The sequence below is a fragment of the Bemisia tabaci genome, chromosome 3 (assembly GCF_918797505.1).
Source record: "Bemisia tabaci chromosome 3, PGI_BMITA_v3".
In the NCBI taxonomy this organism is placed as follows: Eukaryota; Metazoa; Arthropoda; class Insecta; order Hemiptera; family Aleyrodidae; genus Bemisia; species Bemisia tabaci.
Window position 1 is genome coordinate 51,266,081 of NC_092795.1, and position 21,937 is coordinate 51,288,017.

The following is a 21,937-nucleotide window of genomic DNA, read 5'->3' on the forward strand; positions in this document are numbered from 1 at the left end:
TAAAAATAATTTTATAGACTTTATTTATAGGAATCATGGGAACATAATTTTTCACATGACCCAGTTCTTTACTGGACTTGGGGCCTAGTACCGATTCCTGTGGAACACCGGCTAGGATGTTCCTAGTGGTTGAGAAGTCCTCCTCCACCCTAACTTTAAAACTGAGAACCACCTGAAACAAAAAATTACAAAGGGAAAAATTGTATAGTTAACGTTAGATTCCAAAAAAAAGTGGAAAATAATAGAAAATATGATCACTTCAATATCAAAAGCTAAACACATAGAACTAAATAAATCCACCAAAGTAATGTCAGAGGGCGGTTCCGGTGTGTCAGCACCTGGCTGATAGCGAGTCTACAGACAAACTCATTTTTTCTTATTGTGATTGTAAGACCTTTAAGTATATGATTACGAGTATCTTTCATTGATTGAAGAGTATATTCTACATACTTTTTGATACAATGCTTCATGAAAAATAATGTTCATTTATTGTAATTTTATAGTATTGTATCTTATTCTTGATTGCCACACATTTTATCACTGACTCGTTAATAATATGAAAAAAAAAATTAAATTGGACAGTTGGTGTGAATTATCTGAAAAGGCCCATGGTCATATTTGTACCAAATAATTCTATATTTGTAATGAATCATTGTAAATGGCACATTTTAAAAATCAGTGGACCACATCCAGACTTGCTGTCAGTAATATGATAGTTGAAATGGAGACCGCATTTTTTTAAGAAAAAAAGTGGATCCACAGATGGACAAAACAGTTGTCCTTCTGCACATTTGAAGGTATGGTTATTTGAATAATGTTATTTGTTAATATTTAATTTGTCTTTATTTTAAAATCAGCTGGCCCTGACACATTTATTGATTTTACGGAAGAAAAATGACGAGAAATATCGATCATCTATTCTGAAATTTCCATCTCTGAACTGCAAAGCAAACATACCAAATCTATTTTCTTAAAATTCAAATTACCTCCTGGAAAGGAACCTCCTGTGAGTCAGCATTTTCCCCCTGTCCTCTTCATATCATTTCCTTCTTCTTTCGGATTTCTTCTGAATTTTTTTCTCTCCGTCTTCATAATAGTGAACTAGAGTTCACGCAAAAACTAGACTTCTTAATATTTTATTATTCTCAAAGTGGTTATACTATCAAAATAGACCTGTAAGAACACAATTTCAACTCCACCTTCTACGTTGATGCAAAAACGGGAACTTGAGCCACTTGAGGTGGATTAACTTAGGTCACGCAACTAAACTAACCGCGCGGTAAAGCGTAGTGTATCAAGCAGAATTGAAGGCGATCTGCGCTGAGACTCGACGAACCTTTTTTATCTTTGCCTTGCAGAACATTTTAAAATCGGATGAGGTACATCACTTACGAAATATTTGCTTTCCGTAGAAATTGGAATGATGGTAAATAAGAGTGAGTCAGATGAACTTTTCGGAAAAGCCTAAATATACATGAAAATAATAGTTGTAAAAAAAATAGTGAGCGTGAAGTAGGGAAACGGTAACATGCTTTAATTAAACTTCAATAATGTTTAAAAAATATTTTATTAAAAAGGATAATACTGCATTGTAAAGTTGGAGGATTAAACATTAAGGCCGATTAAAAGACGGATTAATCACTTAGTCGCCACAGCTCCTACTGCTGCGGCTTAGCTCTCGTACTTTCAGCCTCAGTTCACATGTAATATATTGTTCTAAGTCCGACATCAGTATTTGTAGAAATAGGGTGATTAAAGTAGAAATATTCCAGAACTGCTTGTCTACAAATTGCCTTTGAGTAGTTCCCCAGAAATCAGAATCCATAGATATACGATCGCCTGAGATGTATCTCAAGCTAGAAGTGTGTCACTTTACCGCCTCAAAAGAACAAGAAAAGGAACCTCCTGTGAGCCAGCATTTTCCCCCTGTCCTCTTCATATCATTTCCTTCTCCTTTCGGATTTCTTCTGAATTTTTTTCTCAATGTGCTACTGGACAAGTAAAGCATAATTAAGTATAAATAATCAAGCATAAGTAAGTATAATTTAAGCATTATTATGTATGTTTTCTCATCAAAATTTCACGTAGAACATGAAATCATGTTCTACAACGAGAATGACGAATCATGTTGTTGTGCAACGAGAATTACAGGAAGTAACCCCCAACAAAGGTATTAACGTTTTTCAAACTTCCCAATCATTAAAAAAAAAAAAAAAAAAAAAAAAAAAAAAAAAAAATCTGCTCGTGTTTAATAGCTTACTGAACATCGACGGTGATAAGATCCCGGAAGAATGGAAAGAGGCCTGGACAGCAGCGTCTCATAAACAAGGAAAGAGGGATGACTGGGAACTACAGGGGGTTAGCGATGACAGGAACGAAAGGTAAAATTTACGGAAAAGTGTTGATTGCGAAAATCGAAGAGGATTGGACCCGGGACCCCGTTCGAGGAGGTAGCCGAAAAAAAGAGGATTGTTGGTCGGGAGCTCCATTTAGTGTTTTTGGATATTCAAAAGCCTTATGATAGTGTTCCTCTTGTGAAACTTTGGGAAGTCCTATAGAAACTGGTTTTAGTAAATGACTTATTGGGGCAGTCAAGTAGTTTTATCGGGGGGTTTTTGCCAGAATCAAGTGTCAAGGTAGGCTTTCAGACGGTTTTTGTGTCACCAAGGGGCTTAAGCAAGGGTGTTGTCTGTCACCGACTCTTAAGATGTATCTAGGGCACGTTCTGAAGATGGGAAAAGAAAGCGTGCTGGAATGGGCGTTCTTCTGACTGACCAAGAAACACTGTCAGGGCCGGATTTACCCACTTGCCGCCCCCTTCTTATTCGTTTTGAAACATCAATAAAAACCATCAAGTGAACGCGCCAGCGGGGGTGGGGTGCATAAAACGCGTTTACTCGTGTTGGAAACATTTTTTGGGAAAGCCCTGTCAACACAACAAGCAAAAATGCACCGAACTTTGCGCGAACGTTAAGTTTCGTAAACCTGTTTCTGCGTGGACATTCATAAGAAATGAACGAAAAAATTATGAAAGAACGCACATAAATGTGGTTTAATGATTTTAACTTCCGCCGCCGCGCCGCGCAGACCGCACCGTGTTTGGAGCAATGCGTGAAGTATTCCGACAGCCTTGTAGGCGCTATGAGTTTCACGTCGACGACCGCTGCTAAACGCATTGTGTATGAAGCAATGCGTGAAGTATTCACGCAGAATTGTAGGCGCTATCCGTTTCACGCTGACCGCAGTGACCGCACTGTGTCTGATGCAATGCGTGAAGTATTCATGAATTCTTGTAGGCGCTATCCGTTTCACGCTGACCGCAGTGACCGCACTGTGTTTGATGCAATGCGTGAAGTATTCGTGCAGTCTTGTAGGAATGTAGGCTCCAATATGTGTTACATGCCGACCGCCTTGGCGAGGGCTTCTCCTTTTTATCTCAAGTCCTCGTCATCATTTCTCTCTCAGTCGCGCCGTTCCTGGCTGAATTGCGTTTTTGGTCTCTCTCTTAACTCGATTAATTAAAGGTGCTATCTCTTGTATCACCGAAAGACGACAAAATTAGAAATTACTATACTCTCAGGAAATGAGAGATTTTGTTTGTAATTTTTTTCTAAATCCGATTATTTTTACACCTACATTTAAAAAAATTGCAAAATTTGCCGCCTCCTAGATTTGCCGCCATGGGCCGCGTGTCCATTTCCTTAGTCCGGCCCTGAACACTGTTCACGCTGCGCTTTGCTAACGACCAGGTAATCATAAGTCAATATCACACGGAGTAAAAAAACTTCGTGCATGAGACCCGAGTTGAGGTCATATGGATTTATGGATCTCTGAAGTTTTCTGATCACGCATCCGAAAACTTGAGGTCAAGCTGCCGAAGTTCGGTTAGACATCGAGGCACTTCGGTATGTACCGGAGTACTTCAGATGTGTGACCCGAACCCTTCGGTATATATCGAAGTGCTTCAGATGTCTAACCCGAACTTCGGCAGCTGGACCTTAAGTTTTTAGATACGTGATCCGAAAACTTCAGAGATCCATATGACCTCAACTTCGGGTCCCACGTACGAAGTTTTTTTTCTCCGTGCACATGACGCGGAGTATATGACCCGGAAGTTAGTTGAGAAGTACCGCATGCGAGGCCTCGAGGCTAGTGTGCGTAAGACGAAAAAAATGTCAGTCGCGGGTGCTCATCAAAGCATAGTCCTAGAGGATGGTCAACATAAAGAAAGTTGCGAACAATGCAAGTACCTGGGGGTGAAGCTAACTTCGGACGGGAAGTTGGATCAGGCCATTCGCGACCTTAATCTTCAAGGAATTGAGAGGACAACTGTGCACGATATCATGACTAAGCAATTGGTATGGTATGGACATGTGCAGAGGACGGCTGATACCAGGTTGCCGAAAAAGGTGTTGGAGTGGGTCCCCCCAGATAAGCGACGGAGAGGGCGTCCAACCAAATTGTGGGTAGAGGGCATCCGTGGAAAGATGGAGAGATGCCAGCTTCCGAAGGATCTCTACCATGACATATTCCTGTAGAGGGTAGGCGTCGCAAAGCGCCCTAGCGCGCCGTGAAAGCGACTTACACATACATACCTCCTAATGAATATATTTTGGAAAACTGCAATTTATGTAGGAACGTGTTTATGTAGTGTCACCTTTGATATTTAAATTACCTGCAATATTATTAGGGCTGCAACTATGGCTGAGTAAGTACGTGACTACCACGGTGGTGGAGGATCGTGTTCGGCGATGAAAAAATTACTTGCGATTGGCTTGCCCAGATTATACTTTTTAGCGAAGGCTTGATGAGAAAAGTTGCCTCTTCGATCAAGAAAATCACTGGAATAACAAAACCACAGAATAGCGAATTACTGTATGGGATGAAGATGATGAAAAGAGAGAGAAGATTCTGAGGTTATCCAACAAAGGCCCTGAATAAATAAATATTTCAATAATTTTTTTTTCTTGCTTCTAAAGCAAAGAGAAAATCAAATCATACTGCCCACATGTGCTAAGGAAGGGCGGCCAGAGACCCCAGCCCCCTCCCCCCACCGCTAGTGACTAACCAGCTGGGCGATTATTTAAATTTTGTGTTTGTCGGTCGAACATAGGAGAAATGGAGTCGCATGACCGGTCAGCTATATCTTATTACTATCTATTGGTGCCTATGTTGAGTAGAATTGACGACTAGATGAATAAGGTACCTCCGAAGTTTCCGCTAGCATTTTGTCGGCTTCCTGTGATGTAGTGGTTGTAGCGCTTGCTCCAGGTCCCGGGTTCTATTCCCGGCCAGGTGACCCAAGTTCGATGGTTTCAAACAATGGCTACCATGCGGGGCTGGCTTGATTAGGGACTGAGAGCGATGGTCGTTTAAGGACTGCAGCGTGAAATTACCCCCTCATCATTATTTGAAGAGAGAGGGGGGGGGGGCGGACTTACTCAACGTAGGCACGAAAAATCAGCGTTAAGACAGAGCCGACCAATCATAACACTCCATTTTATGTATGTCTACCCGACAAACACAAAGTTTACTGGCCTCTGGGTTGAGATCAGAACGCCATCCGCGGGTACGTATTACATACGGGATAAGGAATGCTCGGTGTTCGGTCGAAGCGCGCGAGTGGTCTTGGACACCGATTACAAATATTTGCAAACTCCCCCCCCCCCCCCCACACACACACACACCCTCATACAAGAGCTGATGGTTCTCCCTACAATATTCTTAGACGACTGAGGCCAACTTAAAATATTTGTTTTTCTCAACATTCAAAAAACGCTTTTCCTCGGAGATAAAGTTTTCAAAGAGGGCCCTATAGAAATGTCTGTATGGGGCATAAGTAGCCCCCATTCATGGTAGCCATGAAAACTTCCTTGCTAGCATATGACTGCTGTTTAAGCTGCTTTTATGGCTTCTGAGCTATGTCGCTGCGTCATAAAAGCAATGGTCAAGATAAAGATAAAACAAAGCCATCTATTGAAGGTATCAAATCAATTGATAATTTTCGTAAGAAAAAAAGGGAAGATGGAGAAAAATGGTTGCTAACTTACGTTTCTGTCAAATGATATTCCATGAAATCAAGTTTTTGAGGTTGGAGGTAGACTAGAAAGACATAGCGATGTGGTCCTACAGGATCAAGTGCACATAAGAGAAATTACAAATACAGTTTGCTTAAATATATCCTAAATAGTGGTTTTCTCCTATGATGCTAATTGACGCAGGTAGTGTTCCTATATGCCATTAGTTTTATTTTGTGATACCTTTAATAAAATTAGTCACCATTTTTATGGTGTTACACAAATTTTAGCTCGTGAACCCAAATAAAAGTGAGTCAGCCTAACGTTAGGCTACGTTTCATAAATTACCCTGAGTCTGATTGATTCAGACTGACGTCATTCTGACTCAGGGTAGTTTACGAAACATAGCCTGACGTCGGGCTGATTCACTTTTACTAGGGAAATTGCGATGCAAGTTACTTCCGCGCAGTACCTGAAACGCTGCATTCGACGTTGGACGTTTTTACACGAGACGATTCAGTCAAAAGTAGATGTTGAGTAATAATTGGACCGCGTTAAACAGAAAGGAACCAAGCCACATTAGCTATTGCCAAATTTAATCGGCTAATTGGATTTTTTACACGAAAACAGTTGTGCGGATTTTGGTGCATATTTCATGCAGTTAATTTTCTCCTTAGTAGGAAGCAAATTCCTTGAAATTTTCAAAGGGATCCGCACAAACGTTTTCTCGTAAAAAATTAAATTGCCCAGTTAAAATTGGCAATAGCTTATGTGGATTGGTTCCTTTCTGTTAAACGCGGTCCAATTGTGTATGCGTCGATCGAATTGATCGAATTCAAATTCCGTCCATAGATCTATTCGAGTTTTTCAAAAATGACTCTTCAAGACGTTTTACTCTTCTCTTTATTAACGTCTCAATGTGTAGTAAACCGTGGCAAACATTTTGTAACATTAAATAAGAGCGTAAACGTACATAGGTTGTGTGCTTAGCTATGACCATATGTTCTAAAAGTGGATAGATGATAGAGAAAACCATTACCAGATCCGTTGGCAGGTCTTGGTGGTATCCAGGCAGTTAGTTCCTCGCCAATAATGACGTGAAATCCCTCAACATTGCCCATAATCCAGAATTGATATTGGCGTAAATACGGGTTTGTCGCAGACGGCTCATCAAGTCCTGATTGTTGTTATCAAAACAGATGAAAGCAAAGTTTCCTTAAAATTAATACAACGACATTGCTTCACTGAATTATTTCAGATTCTGTTGCAGGATCACCTACACCGAAAAAAATGGTGCTGATTTAACAGCCTGGATGTAAAAAAGTGTGTGACAAACCATAAAACGCTGAATTGACCGCCGCAGCAGTTAGTTTAACATCATGACATTGCTGAAGTAATTGCTGTAGCGGTTAATTCAGCGTCTAGTGAATTTACGCTTTTACACATCAATAATGTTAAATCAGCATCCATTTGATTTCGATATAAGGGGAAAATTGAGTGTTTTTAAGATAGCCAAAATCTTCCCTAACCGAAGAAATTTCTAGTTGTCTGATTTAAACGTATAATTATTCAATTTCTGTCTATTTAATCGGTCAACGAATGCGAGAAACACATCTTTGAAGCTAAGTGTATACCTACCTATTTGTGCGACAAAAATACACACGAAGGAATGAGCAATTTTATTTAAATTGAACCACCTACCTCTGATTCAGTTTTTTCATTGTACAATTTATCGTCCTATTTCCGTGTGCATAAACAAGGAACACATATCGATGAAGTCCTGAAACGTAAGGACAAAGGGGAAAAATATTTAAAATTTATGGAGAAATACTTTTAATTTTCTTTACAATAGCACTCTTCGCACTTCTTCGTGCACTTTTCACTATATAAACTGTTAGATAACAATAGTCCAGACACCCTCAAATTAATTACGTGACATTTGCCCCGAGACCCCTTCCCCCTCTTTTTCACAAAAAGCTCGAAAGATGGACCTACATGTATTCAACGTTCACCCCATAATTTACAGAGTATACAAAGGAACTCCGAAGTTTGCAATTTGCGAAAATTTTTCCGTCAATTAACTTACACCGGAACAAAATGATAAATTTGTTCCAACAGACGTAACGTTTTTTCGCGTTCAATTTGTACCATGATCATTTTTGTGCGATGATATCTAGATTCTTTGAGCGCAATTTAAGCATAGCACAATAATACGCACCCTCCCCTCACCTTTCGCCGATGGATATTTTGCGTCACTTCACTGCTTCGCAGAGGTGGCAACCTCATTCCGTTCACATGTTCGCTTTCATCGTGCACCGATAGACAATTTCTCTACTCAGGAGCACGTGTATTTGTATCTTGTCTTGCTGTAGTTTGCGTATTATTTCGTGCACGTAGCGCTAGGGACGGCGCGCGGCGAGAGCATGGGACTTTAGAACGGCCATTTTTTGCCTTCACTGTGCATAGGTAGGCAATTTCTCGACTCTGGACCGCGGTGATTTGTATCCTGTTTTGCCTTATTTTTTCCCATCATTATCATAAATATTTTTGGTCGTACGTTCTGTGCGCATAATTTTCCATGAAAAATGTAGCACAAAAAATATATTAAAATTGTTTACCTGTTCCTAGCAAAGGCCTCGGTTCCCTGTAATCGAAAATCGTCTCACCCCTTACATAATCGAGTGCAGGTAGTTGCTCATTTTCATAACTATGCGCTGGAATGTCGCTGACGAGCCAGTACAGGAACAGACTGGAGGAGCGATTTTGAGATGACGGTTCATCCAGACCTACAAGTGAGAACGGAAAAGTGAGTTCACTTGCACGTGCCTAAGTAATTATATGTAACTTGGATGTAAGCTTATTTACGTGAGAAAATTTTGGTTCATGCTTGATATTATTTCAACTAATTGTAAGTTGAGATACCTATACCAATGAAAAAAAGTTAATTTCAATAAAATTGCTTCAGCACGGCCATTAATTGCGTTGAATTTTCAAAAATGCACTCCTACACTAATAATATATCTACACTATGATATTGAATTTTAACTTTTTATTTGTTTATTTTTGTGATTGACAAAGTAAACCATTGAAAATTTCAATAGACTAAGTATAGAATTTATAATTATTATATTAAAAACCTACATGTTCTATGTGATATTAAAAAGTTTGTAGTAAGTATGTTCCTTATTACTTGGCGGGATGTTCAATTCAACAACATCTACAAAATTGAAGCACCAAGGAAATATTGGAGAATTTTTGCGATGTTTTATCTCAATTCCTTAGCAAAAGAAGTGTAGTTGTCAATATGTATACTTCAGTATACTCCAGAACTCTTGTATCTTTACTCTAGATATATTTTCGAAGGAATTAGCTAAATGAGCATATTAGTATGAAAAATATAACTTGAAAAATGACGTAAATTAAAAACTATGATCGATTAAATAAGGTCACTTTCAATTACCTATCATCATCAGCGTATGCACTTCCTTGAGGAACGTTCTGTAGTTAACCCACAATGGTCGGCACTCTAGCTCATGAACTCTAGTTATTTCATTTCCAAGCTTAGCGCAAAGACCATTCCGGTCCCATTTCCCATCCCGGTCCATCCATTCTATCTTGATATTAAAGTTTGAAAAATAAAATGTATCAATAAAAATGAACGAGTGTGAATGAATGAGTCAATTTCTCAGTGATTTTTCTTCTCTTTTTGAAGAATATTCTGTGAAAACTTCATACAATGATGTTGGATCGGTCTCTTTTCAAAAAATAAAATAAGTGCGTAGATTTTGAAATATCGCAATTGAGACACGCATTTTTGCAGTTTCACCGTCGATATTTGATAACTGTATACTATTCCAATCCAAATTATGATATTTATTTATCATATAACAATGCATCCAAACGGATAAGATGGAGCCTTGGGCCTTTGTCGCAAAGAAATGTAGGAGGCTGGTGCATTTGTGAACATTAACATGCAATTAAAAATTCGGTTACACTCGTAATTTTAGTAATTACTCACATGAATCGTTTCATTTGGCGCCTTGTCCAATAAGTCAGGAATAATTTTGTGTTTTTCTAACTCTGTTTTTATTTGCTCGGGAGTTCGTTTCAGCTCATAGCCATAATCAACTTCTGGATCTACCGTTGTTTTACATCTCATGAGATTAAGCAAATGTATCAGAACTATTGAGACTGTGAGCAGTATTTGATCATGCCTCATGTTTGTCTCTCAATGCTCCTCGGTTTCTGAGGGAAAAACCAAATCATTAGTCATATCCTAGGCCAATAATTATGACATGAATTTGTAAGTACAATAATTGTAATCTTCCGTCACATTCCTAAGGCGCAATGATACAACTATTTGAACACTCCGGAATGCGTGAGGTATCACGCCGCATTTGAAGGCGTTTTCAAAACAGCCAAGTTCCGATATCCGGATTATCGTTTTGCAAAGTTCCTATTATTATGTTTTATTTCCTACCATTTGTTTGTTTTCAATCCTCCTATAAAAACTACTCATTTGCTGAATACACTTCTGGGTGGAGCGCATTTTAGCCATGCATTCACCTTTGCAAAAATGTCAAAGGAAATCGACAAACCCAGCGTGCATGAAGGCTATTTCAATTTCTTGTATAAAACATTACTCGGAAAAAATGTTACGATTTCACTAAAAAAAATATCACATTCTCATCTATACTCCTGATTGATTTTCGCGCTATTACACTTGCAACTACTCATATGACTGGCGTCAAAATTAGTCAGGAGTAAAGTTTGATACTTTTTTTTACGTGTAATTTCATCGTTTATGCCTGTCAGAATGATAAAAATTCAGGATCTTTTTAATCAGTAAGCTGAATATATATCTGTAAATTTACTCATCTAAAAAACTGACAATGCAAATAATTTTATGACTACGATGTCTTGATAGAAAACGGTGCAAAGTTTTTTTTTTTTTTTTTACTTTCTCACTCCCCTAGGGTAGAGAGGAGGTATTGTCATCCTCCAAGAAAAAAAAGAAAAAAAAGTTGAAATTTCATCATTTCTAGACGTTTTAAGGTCCCAGGAGTCAAAATAACCATACTTGAAAAAATGTGTGTCCGTCCGTCCGACGTCCCCCAAATCTGTCTACAGCGATATCTCAGAATCTATCTGTTCGATTTCATTCAAAATTCTCACAGAACACCATATTTATGGTCTCCTTATGCACGTCCAACGATTTTGGGGTACGCTAAAATTTGGGGGGGCTAGGGTCAAATTGGGTTAAAGGTCCATTTTCAGCAAAATCACACGGAAAGCTCATTTTGAGGGACCGTAAATTTTGAAAAATGCCTTTAATTCTTTAAAAGTGGGCATCAAGCACATCACCTGGGTCATTAATTTAAGTTCCTAAAAGATCTTTGGACTAAACTCAAAATTCAAGGGATTACGAGGCCCAAAAGTAGGGCACTTTGCTCCGCGACATCACACAAACAACTCATTTTCCAAGACTGTAAATTTGAAAAAAAATGCCTTTCATTTCTTCGAATGTTGGCATAAGAGCACCACCTGGCTCAATAATGTAAGTTCCTATGAGGTCTTTGGACTAAACTAAAAATTGAAGGGTTACGCGTCATATAGCGAGGAGAGCACTTCGGTCACACGGAGAGCTCATGGACTGTAGATTTTGAAAAAATGCCTTTAATTCTTTGAAAGTTGGTTCAAAAGCACCATCTGAGTCATTAATTTAAGTTCCTAAAGGATTCTTGGACTAATCTCATAATTGCAGAGGGGCCGATAGGAGACGCTCAATTCTCTGATAAATGAGTCGGAACGCTTCTAGATAATAGCAGCAAACGCTTTGAGTCAGGTGAAAACTAGGAATTCAAATGCATTATATAATGCATCATATACTATTTCCAAAATTACTCCGTAGGTATACACAAAGCAAAATTAGACAACTAATTAGGTACATACTCACATTACAAAGGTACTATGAATCATCAAGCTAACGCCAAGAACTGACACTTAGATCTTTATTAAAAACTAATATGTTTGTTGTTAATGAATTTAGAATCCCGGCAGATTCCATCTTTCGCGGTTCCTTTTTACGAGGTACTAAGCACAATATATAATATAATAATACGGCACAAATATGACTGATTTAATTCTTGTTACTTAATAAAGGAGGTTATAAATTGTTAGAACCGTTTGTCGACAGCAGCAAGGAGATGGCGCTCTCAGCGCTATCTATTGTTTTCGCTTTGAATTACAGGGATACGCGGTAAGGAGATGGCGCTCCTGGCGGGCGTGTGGTGACCTTCCAGCAGGTAGATTCGCCCGCCAAATTTAAAATTTGGGAGATGCTAAGCGAAAACCGTTTAGTTTTAAGACTATTTGAACATCGAATAGTCATTCTACCCATTCAAGTAGATATTTGATGGCTTTTGACCGTGCTTAAGGAGAGATTATAATATAAAATCGTATCTGAAGTATGATGTCAATGAATCTAATGGATCCTAATGAATCGTAGAAAAGCTAAGATTTTTACGGATCGCCATCTTTGACAGGAGACTTTGTTAATCAATTACATATTTAATTGAAGATGTCTCATAAAATCACAAAAGTCGAGTCCGAATATATGAATTCATCACATATCGCGAAGACATTTACAATAAAGTTCAGTGGTTTGAATAAAAATTTCATAACTATTATCCTGTGATCAAAATTCCAATCTAACTTTATGATTTTGTAAAATTGGCAGTATTTTTCTAAATATTCCAGTAAAAGTGTCTATGCCGGCGCGAAGCGCCGGCTCGAGCGAGAAAGTCCCGTGCGGTCCCCGCACCAATCCGCTAAGCGGATGGGGGGGCGAAGCCCCCCAAATGCCGGCGCGTAGCGCCGGTACGCGGCGCTGCGCCGCGTATAAATTGGCCGGAGGCCAATTTTTTTTTTTTTTTTTTTTTTTTTTTTTTTACGATGAGTAATAATTGTGATCCGTCTTCCTTCATTTTTTCTTTCTGTTGGAGCATTAAAAACAAATGCAGGTAATTAAAAATCAAAATTACAGGTTGTAATAAGGATGCGCATCTTGAGCTCCTTTCTGTGCTGAAAATCGTTCTGTACCTTCTCAAGGATACGAAACACGGATTAAGTAAGATTAGAAGTACATACTAACAATGTTTAAAACAGGTTTCTTCGTTCATTAATTTTTTTACTTATTTATACTAAATCATAATGCTGTGACTCTATGTGGATAATAGACACTGCGTGAGTCAACCTTATACATTATTTAGTCACAGAAATTCTCCTACCTTGAAATGAAAGGTGCTTCTTTACCAATAATTTAGTACGTGTAAATTTTATAAATGAGGCAGCTGTCTCTTACAAAATCGCCCCGCCACTTAGATAGTCTTCAGTTATCATTTCTGGTGAGCTTATTGTCTTACTAAAATCGTGGAAAAGTATAGGCTTGCAATACTGGCTCAACTTGGAGGCACAAATATATTATTTTACACACTTCTTCAAAATGGAAAATTTAAAATTTACATGTACTCCGTAAAAAAGAAATTTAAGAAAACCGTTGTTTTTCGTTACAACTGTGACACCAAACATCATTGTTTCACTTAACATCTGTCCTCGTTGTAGCTATAGACATTGAAAAATATTGTTATTTCTGAGATTTTGACTGAGCAACTTCCTCGTAACCTCCTATCTAATAATTTAGGACGATCTGGTGCCCTGATAAAGAAATTAAGTCACAATGAGTTAAAACATCCTTTATTTTAAAACTTGTGATGCATGGCTCTAATGCTGCTCTGATTCAATTTATTTTACAAATGATTTCTCAGTTCAAAATATACATAGCGATTTTTTCTTCCTTAAAGTGGTGTTTAAACCCGCCAGTTCATTTATTACGCCTTGAAGATGAAAATTGACGATTGTTTGTCGCATGAGAAACCACATAGGGACAAGCCACGTTCATATAGTCAAAATTCTTCTCTAAAATCAACCTTCTATAGGGGTATTCATTTTCCTTCATTTTGAAGCTCCCGCTGATCAAGTATTCTTATCTGATTGTCTATACTTCAAAAACGCAGTTTGGGTGCAGTTCATAAAACACGTAACGCTAGGGTGTTCCGTTTTCAGACAACCATCTCAAAATCTTGCTCCCCGGGCTTTTTCCCATTCTTTTTGGTCCCTAAAAGATAATTCTGAAGTTTCAGCACCATAGCTGAAGTCTACACTTTCCCCCAAAGTGATGCAAATTTTGGAAGTAATTACATTGGTTTAAATGGGGAGAAAATAGGCAAATTCCCGGAACTACGTTTTTCGGTTGTAAAATGCGCCGAAATGATTTCAGACCTGACCATCTCTTGGGGAGTCATCCAAAGGCCTATTTTGAACGAGAAAATTCCACTTTTGACCCAAAGAGGGGGGAGGGAGGGGGGGTCAGGGCGCAGTTAGTTTTGAGGCGCTGCGCGGAGCAAAATGATCGCATTTGACAGTTTTTGATCAACCTCAGAACAGGTCCTCCGAAGCTGAGGAGGCTAATGTATCTCATAAATTGTAATAAAATAATGTACAAGAGTTGTTTTCATCCCTTCAGAACTATTTTCGACCATTTACACTGTTGCCAAATTTACTTGAGCCTGAAAGGGAATCAGTGTATATCATCTTCTGCACTTGAGTAATTTTGGCAACAGTGTAAATGGTCGAAAATAGTTCTGAAGGGATGAAAACAACTCTTGTACATTATTTTATTACAATTTATGAGATACATTAGCCTCCTCAGCTTCGGAGGACCTGTTCTGAGGTTGATCAAAAACTGTCAAATGCGATCATTTTGCTCCGCGCAGCGCCTCAAAACTAACTGCGCCCTGACCCCCCCTCCCTCCCCCTCTTTGGGTCAAAAGTGGAATTTTCTCGTTCAAAATAGGCCTTTGGATGACTCCCCAAGAGATGGTCAGGTCTGAAATCATTTCGGCGCATTTTACAACCGAAAAACGTAGTTCCGAGAATTTGCCTATTTTCTCCCCATTTAAACCAATGTAATTACCTCCAAAATTTGCATCGCTTTGGGGGAAAGTGTAGACTTCAGCTATGGTGCTGAAACTTCAAAATTATCTTTTAGGGACCAAAAGGAATGGGAAAAAGCCCAAAGAGCAAGATTTTGAGATGGTCGTCTAAAAACGGAACACCCTAATGTTACGCTCTGGATGTGGGCGAGGTTAGGTCGAAAAGAGCGTCTTGCCATTTTGTTTTCACGTGTCAAGGGACAGAAACTCAAGTTACAAAGAATGAGAGGGTTACAAAAGTACTAAATTACTAAGTTACAAAAAGAGAAAGGGGTCGAAAAATATGATATTTAGCGTTCCGTATTCTATGAACGGCTCCTAAATATGGTGTGTTGAAATTCGTTTGCCCTTGATAAATCGGGAATTGACGATAACTGATGAGCTAAATAGCGAGTCGAAAAGCTCTAATACACGATCATTAAAAATTTCAAAACAATAAAACGAGCGGCGAAAGAAATTCACTAAAAAATCACTAATTCTTGTCTCTACAAAAAGGAACTCACCAAATTAAAGAAAATAGAGTAGTGATCATAGTATGAGTTCATCCTCTCTTTCATGTAGCTAGTTTGACGGACGAATAGAGGGAGTTGTAAGGTGAAATGACCAGACGTATGAAAAATCCAAATGCTGCTGTATAGGCGGATCCAGACATCTCGAACGGAGGGGGCGTAAGGGGGATTTGTAGGCTACCGCCAGAAATTTTCGTAATATGCAGTTTGAGTCAATTTCGTTATGAACAATAGCTAAATGCAAGTGTCTTTTCTTCTCCTTTCCTCTGTTCCTCTTTCTTCTCATTTTCTTCCTCCTGTTTTTTCGGGTGAACCGGGGGGGGGGGGGCGTGCGCCCTCTACGTCCCCCGCTGGATCCGCCTATGTTTTGCTGAGAATTTTACTTGCCATATGTTTCACGTAGCTTTTCTTTGTTTTGATCAAATTCGTTGGAAATTTTTAGTAATTTATGCAGCGTTCTCATTGAGGATTCTTTTTGGTTTGTAAATTATCAGCTGCCGGGCTGGTGAATGTCGTAGGGTGACTCGTCGATGACAGGGAGGAGGATACCGTTGTCTTTCGTGTCCATTCAGTTTGGAAAAAGTTAATGGCAACGGGTGATTGAAATTCACTGAAATGATACTTCTCAGCAAAATGACAATTTGAAAAGTTAGCTCGCGATCATCAGCAAAACTGTCCAACAAAGAAATATTCCCTCTTAAAAATATGTACATATACATCGAGAAATCAGATGCCTAACTGAGTGAAGCTAACTCTAAGCAAAATTTTACTGCACAAGATGAAGTGAAACATGGTCTTCTTTATCTGAGCATTCTTATGCCCTTAATAATTCGAGTAAAGTGCATTAAGGGAATCAGATTTTGTTGGTGAGGCCACGCGTAAATTGTACGAACACAACGCCAAAAACACTAAAGTCAGCTGGGAGAGTTTGCTTCACTGATAAACAAGTTTCAAACAAACCTCCCTTCACTTTCTTTTTGTGTAGTGGGCCATCCTGGTCATTCATTTCACATTTTTTTAATAAGACTATAGCCGTTTTTTAATAATATGAAGTGGAGGTTATTTTGTTATATGAGGGGCCTGATGAACAAGGCGCATAAGTGCAGTTTTTAACATTTCGATAAATATGTGTTGGAAGTTTCGAAATTACATGGCGCCTTATGGCGGAAAGAAAGCTCAAACTGACTTTTTGATGATCGAACATTGGAATTTGGGAGCGAATTTCTCACAGAATATGCATTCAGACTAGTTTTACTTGAACTCATTGGTACCTCAATTTTTTCAAAAACTGCCCTCATATTCTGTGCAATTTTGTCAAACTTGTAAACTTTTCAGGGGACACAAATCCATCCTATAATCTAGGTTGCCTTTCCGGTATATGTAAAAACAAAAAAAAATATATTAAAAAAGTCTTACGAAGATCGAATTGGTTTTTCATCGAAAGCTAATTTCTTGGGTTGCTTGTACACAACAATTACATGCCGATGGATACCTGGAAATGAAGAGGTAAATATGGGACGGTAAGCCAAAAATTTACAAGTAACCTAAGGAGAGCACAGTGATTTGGGACTACAGGGGAGTTCTAGATTCAAAAGTTTGATCAATTTTGCCATACATTATAGGTATATGACTCGGGGTGGGCGCGTCTTAAATAAAATGAAATTTTAATTATGATGTCGTATGTTGTTTGGTATGATTAACAGCCACTGCATTTGGGGTGGTTTGATGATATATATCGGTTGTGTGTCCATGTTTCCATTACCTGTATCCTCAGCGGGCGCTGGTACGTTGTAAGAAGCAAGTTCCTGCCCTTCCTTAATTTCATTTCCTGGTATGTTTACAACCAACCAGTGTAAATACTCTCGAAGCGTTGGTGTCATGTGAGACGGCTCATCAAGACCTATAATAGCAAGTATATATAATTACAAAAAACAAAGCATTCCGTTTTAAAAATAAGCAAAGTTCTAATGTAAATTACCGTATGAGTAAGTACATTTGACACGTTGACACTTTATGATGTATTTTGCCAAAATCAAGTTTATTTACTTTTAAAAGTATCACAAGTCGATCTACTCTGGAAAATGATGCATTTTTATCTGCAATGACTGGCTTACTTGAGAAGATTCCTATTTACACCCATGCATGTCGCCTCATAGCACTTCCCGGGGCCACCTAACCGCCATTGCCCGATATCAAACCATAATTCTTCGGGAATAGAGTTACTTTAACATTTCTGCACCAATTTCATCCTTTCACCCACTTAGAATAGCGCGCCTCTGCGAGTAGAGTGGAAATGGCGACTTACGCACACCTGAGGTATCGAAATGTAACCTAACCTAAGTTCAGTGTTGCCGTGTGACCTAACCCAAGTTCAGTGTTGCCGTGTGACCTAACCTAACCTAACCTAACCTAACCTAACCTAGCCTAACCTAACCTAACCTAACCAAACCTAACCTAACCTAACCTAAGTCCATTTCAGTTGCGGGTTGCGTACCTCGCCGACACAAGGTGCAGATATGCGGGTTGCATACCTTACGGACGGGAGGCGTCCTATGTTGGTCCCTCACTTCGCCGGTGCTCAGCGATAATTTGTGAAATGCAGTCCTCACGACTCCCATGAAATGCGGGTTGCATACCTTACGGACGGGAGGCGTCCTATGTTGGTCGCGCACCTCGCCGACGATCAGCGATAATTTGTGATGTGCATTCCTCACGAACCCATGAAATGCGGGTTGCATACCTTACGGACGGGAGGCGTTCTATGTTGGTCGCGCACCTCGCCGGTGGTCAGGGATAATTTGTGAATTGCATTCCTTACGAATCTCCTGAAATGCGGGTTGCATACCTTACGGGAGTAAGGCGTTAACATGCGGGTTGCATACCTTACGGAAGTAAGGCGCTTGTATACGGGTTGCATACCTTACGGCGAGAGTACGGCGTTTACCTAGCCTAACCTCTACACCCCCTCAAATGGATGACGTCATCCCACCCGCACTTTGATGTTCCCGCGCCGATTCAGGTGATCCTCTGTCAACTCCTCCTCCGGCCGCCGTTCAGGGTGCGACCAAGTTTAAACCGGCGTGGCCCGCTTCGCGATTTATCGATTGATCTGTCATTTAAACCTATGAAAAAAGATCGATTATCAGGGTGCTCGCAGCGAACACCTTAATAATCGATTCTTTACCATAGCTTCAAATGGCGAGATATCGACAATCGATCATTCACGCCACGCCACCGGTTTAAACCTGCATCAAAGGCGCAGAGCCGCGCTCGGATCGAACGCTGTCCGAACGAGTCTGAGCCTGCCGGGACAAGTCTGAACCTGTTCGGGTCTCTTTTCCTTCGAGCGACCGGGAACAAGTTCCGAACCTGCCCGACGTTGCCACCTCGTGACTCCTTCATCTCTGCGACGTTGCCGCTCCGTTCAGCCCCCCGGGTGTAATTTCACGGTTTTCCTAAATAAATAAAAATAAAGAAAATAAGAAATGAATAAAAAATAAATACAAATAAAAAACAAGCAGAAAAATCCAACATGAATATGTTGGAAAAGCGTGCCGAATAACTAAAATGTTGGACACAAACCTACTATTTTCACGTCTTTGTTATTTGCATCAATTGGTACTTTTTGCTAAATTTGGGAGAAAATATTGATTCATGAACGTTGAATGTAAATTGATTTTAAAGATTCCGTCCAATTATCTTGATTTTAAGCTGATATGCGGCATTTCGCACGACCGTGATTTGGGCGAACTGCCGTGCATCGAAATCGCGTTGAGTTAATCTCTTTGGATTTCGAACTGTAACTTCTCTCCTATTCGGCCGATTTTTACAAATGAGGTCTCTTTTTATTTGTACTTTAACGGAAAGTAAGGAAAAACTCGCTAAATAGACGGAAAACAATTTTTGTGAAAATTTGGTGGATCCTGGCGTCACGGTGAATGGTTAATCGGGCGTGGAAGATAATAGGTTCGACGAGGCGACCCTCTCCTCGCCGTCTTTTATTGCCTTGCTCGAAACCTGACACCCAAAGCTATATCGGGAGATAACTGCAGTGGTTTGAGTGGATTTCTGCAGGGGCCACGGTTAGTACATGGTATAAAGAGTCACGAGGCTCATCACAGATTGCACTTGCAGTGCAAGACGCTCATTGGCTAAACAGTTTTGGCGGGAAAGAAGGTTCTAGAGTTGAGTCCTCCGAGCGTAAGAAAGCTTCTATGAGGTTTTTGTCAAATGAAATAATACGGTTTTGACAGGAAAATGTTCTCAAGGGTTCCCAATTAGCAGTTCATTCGGTTTTTTGGTAAGAGACCATCAAGGCTTGACAGTATAATGGTTCGAAGACAAGAAAACGGGTCCGAGGAAAAAAATATTTGGACGGCCCGTTGAATAGCATTGGTTGATCGGTGTGCTGTACCATGGTACATCCGAGTGATTTCAAAAAGCGAGCCCTACTGGCACGCTTGATAGATAAAATGAAAAAAAAGAGAAAATAAACTTTTGTGTCTTAATGGACGAGACGCCGTTAAAATTCATGAATAAAATTTCAAAAACTTAAAGATAGACTCGCCCGTCTTAAGAATCGAACCCGGACCGTTCTGATAAGAACTCGATTAGAAATCCGGGCTTCTACCGACCGAGCAAGTCTATCTTCGGAAACGTAACGGTGAAAATACTCCTACAAATAATTTCCTACCCACCGGTGTTGGAGCTTTAGACACCACCCCTAACCTTATATCGACCCAGTTGAACAGATAAATAAACGTAAAAACAAAGTGTTCCGTTTGCAATTTTTATTTCTAAAACAAAAAAGATTACATGGATTTAGCTAAAAGTAAATAATAAACATTTTAAATTCTTGAAAATTATAAACTTACATTCGTTAACGTATTGAAGTCGTGAAATTATAAACTTACATTCATTAACTTATTAAAGTCTCGAAAATTATAAATTTACATTCATTAACGTATTAAAATGATAGGTACAATTGAAGATGTTATAGGTTACACGAATCCAAATAATAGTCTTTACATCAGATCTGGGAGGGATGAGAGTGACAGAGAGAGCGGTGGAGTGGAACAGCATCGTCCTACAGGAGGCTCGCGGTATAATTGTTCAGCAGCCGGTCAAATTTTACATGAATCGGGAAACCCAAGTTTAAAACCACTGAAACCAGGTTTAAAACCAATGAAACCAGGTTTTAAACCACAAAACACATTTAGGAACCACCATATTTCAGTTTAAAACCCCAAAAACTGAGTCTAAAACCGATATAACCACATTCCAAACCGGAGAATCTCTGTTCAGAACCAGGAAACTCGAGGTTAAAACCATTAAACACAATTGTCATCTCCGGAACCTTGTTAAAAACCAAACCGGGAAACCCAAGTTTAAAACCACTGAAACCAGTTTAAAACCACTGAAACCAGGTTTAAAACCAATGAAACCAGGTTTTAAACCACAAAACACATTTAGGAACCACCATATTTCAGTTTAAAACCCAAAAACTGAGTCTAAAACCGATATAACCACATTCCAAACCGGAGAATCTCTGTTCAGAACCAGGAAACTCGAGGGTAAAACCCTTAAACACAATTGTCATCTCCGGAACCTTGTTAAAAACCAGAATAACCACATTGAAAATAACCAAATTTGAAACCGAAGGAACCCTGTTTCAAACCAGGAAAACCACATTGAAAACCGGGAAACCCAAGTTTAAAACCACTGAAACCAAGTTTAAAACCACTGAAACCAGGTTTAAAACCAATGAAACCAGGTTTAAAACCAATGAAACCAGGTTTTAAACCAGGGTTCCTTCGGTTTCAAATTTGGTTATTTTCAATGTGGTTATTCTGGTTTTTAACAAGGTTCCGGAGATGACAATTGTGTTTAAGGTTTTACCCTCGAGTTTCCTGGTTCTGAACAGAGATTCTCCGGTTTGGAATGTGGTTATATCGGTTTTAGACTCAGTTTTTGGGGATTTAAACTGAAATATGGTGGTTCCTAAATGTGTTTTGTGGTTTAAAACCTGGTTTCATTGGTTTTAAACTTGGTTTCAGTGGTTTTAAACTTGGGTTTCCCGGTTTGGTTTTTAACAAGGTTCCGGAGATGACAATTGTGTTTAATGGTTTTAACCTCGAGTTTCCTGGTTCTGAACAGAGATTCTCCGGTTTGGAATGTGGTTATATCGGTTTTAGACTCAGTTTTTGGGGTTTCAAACTGAAATATGGTGGTTCCTAAATGTGTTTTGTGGTTTAAAACCTGGTTTCATTGGTTTTAAACCTGGTTTCAGTGGTTTTAAACTTGGTTTCAGTGGTTTTAAACTTGGGTTTCCCGGTTTTCAATGTGGTTTTCCTGGTTT

At 39.3% G+C, this 21,937-nt stretch overlaps 2 protein-coding genes across 15 annotated transcripts in view; both read right to left on the reverse strand.

Moving 5' to 3' along the window:
- On the reverse strand, positions 1 to 16,107 carry LOC140224288 (OV-16 antigen-like). Of its 7 annotated transcripts, XM_072298574.1 has the most exons (9): positions 13,307 to 13,632; positions 10,036 to 10,262; positions 9,478 to 9,631; positions 8,636 to 8,803; positions 7,719 to 7,797; positions 7,057 to 7,194; positions 6,051 to 6,126; positions 4,676 to 4,841; positions 1 to 172 (listed from the first exon to the last, which is right to left on the reverse strand). In XM_072298574.1, exons 2-6 carry the CDS (start codon positions 10,234 to 10,236, stop codon positions 7,188 to 7,190), a joined length of 609 nt encoding a protein of 202 aa, XP_072154675.1. In that variant the 5' UTR covers positions 10,237 to 10,262; positions 13,307 to 13,632; the 3' UTR covers positions 1 to 172; positions 4,676 to 4,841; positions 6,051 to 6,126; positions 7,057 to 7,187. The 7 variants fall into 7 exon arrangements, with proteins under 7 accessions (XP_072154675.1, XP_072154679.1, XP_072154681.1 ...); XM_072298576.1 differs by lacking the exons at positions 1 to 172; positions 13,307 to 13,632 and adding an exon at positions 15,967 to 16,107 and having other exon boundaries at positions 4,560 to 4,841; XM_072298575.1 differs by lacking the exons at positions 1 to 172; positions 13,307 to 13,632 and adding an exon at positions 15,574 to 15,714 and having other exon boundaries at positions 4,560 to 4,841.
- The window catches only part of LOC109036261 (phosphatidylethanolamine-binding protein 1-like), a 12,470-nt gene continuing 6,217 nt past the window's right edge, over positions 15,685 to 21,937 (reverse strand). For 7 of the 8 annotated variants that reach the window (XM_072298537.1, XM_072298536.1, XM_072298534.1 and 4 more), the window contains exons 4-6: positions 17,342 to 17,479; positions 16,996 to 17,071; positions 16,015 to 16,251 (exon numbers count right to left, since the gene is read on the reverse strand). In XM_072298537.1, the coding sequence (XP_072154638.1) occupies positions 16,026 to 16,251; positions 16,996 to 17,071; positions 17,342 to 17,479 (440 nt within the window). In that variant the 3' untranslated portion in view covers positions 16,015 to 16,025. Of the gene's footprint in view, positions 16,252 to 16,995; positions 17,072 to 17,341; positions 17,480 to 21,937 lie in introns of all 8 variants that reach the window. The other variant, XM_072298531.1, reaches the window with a different exon arrangement.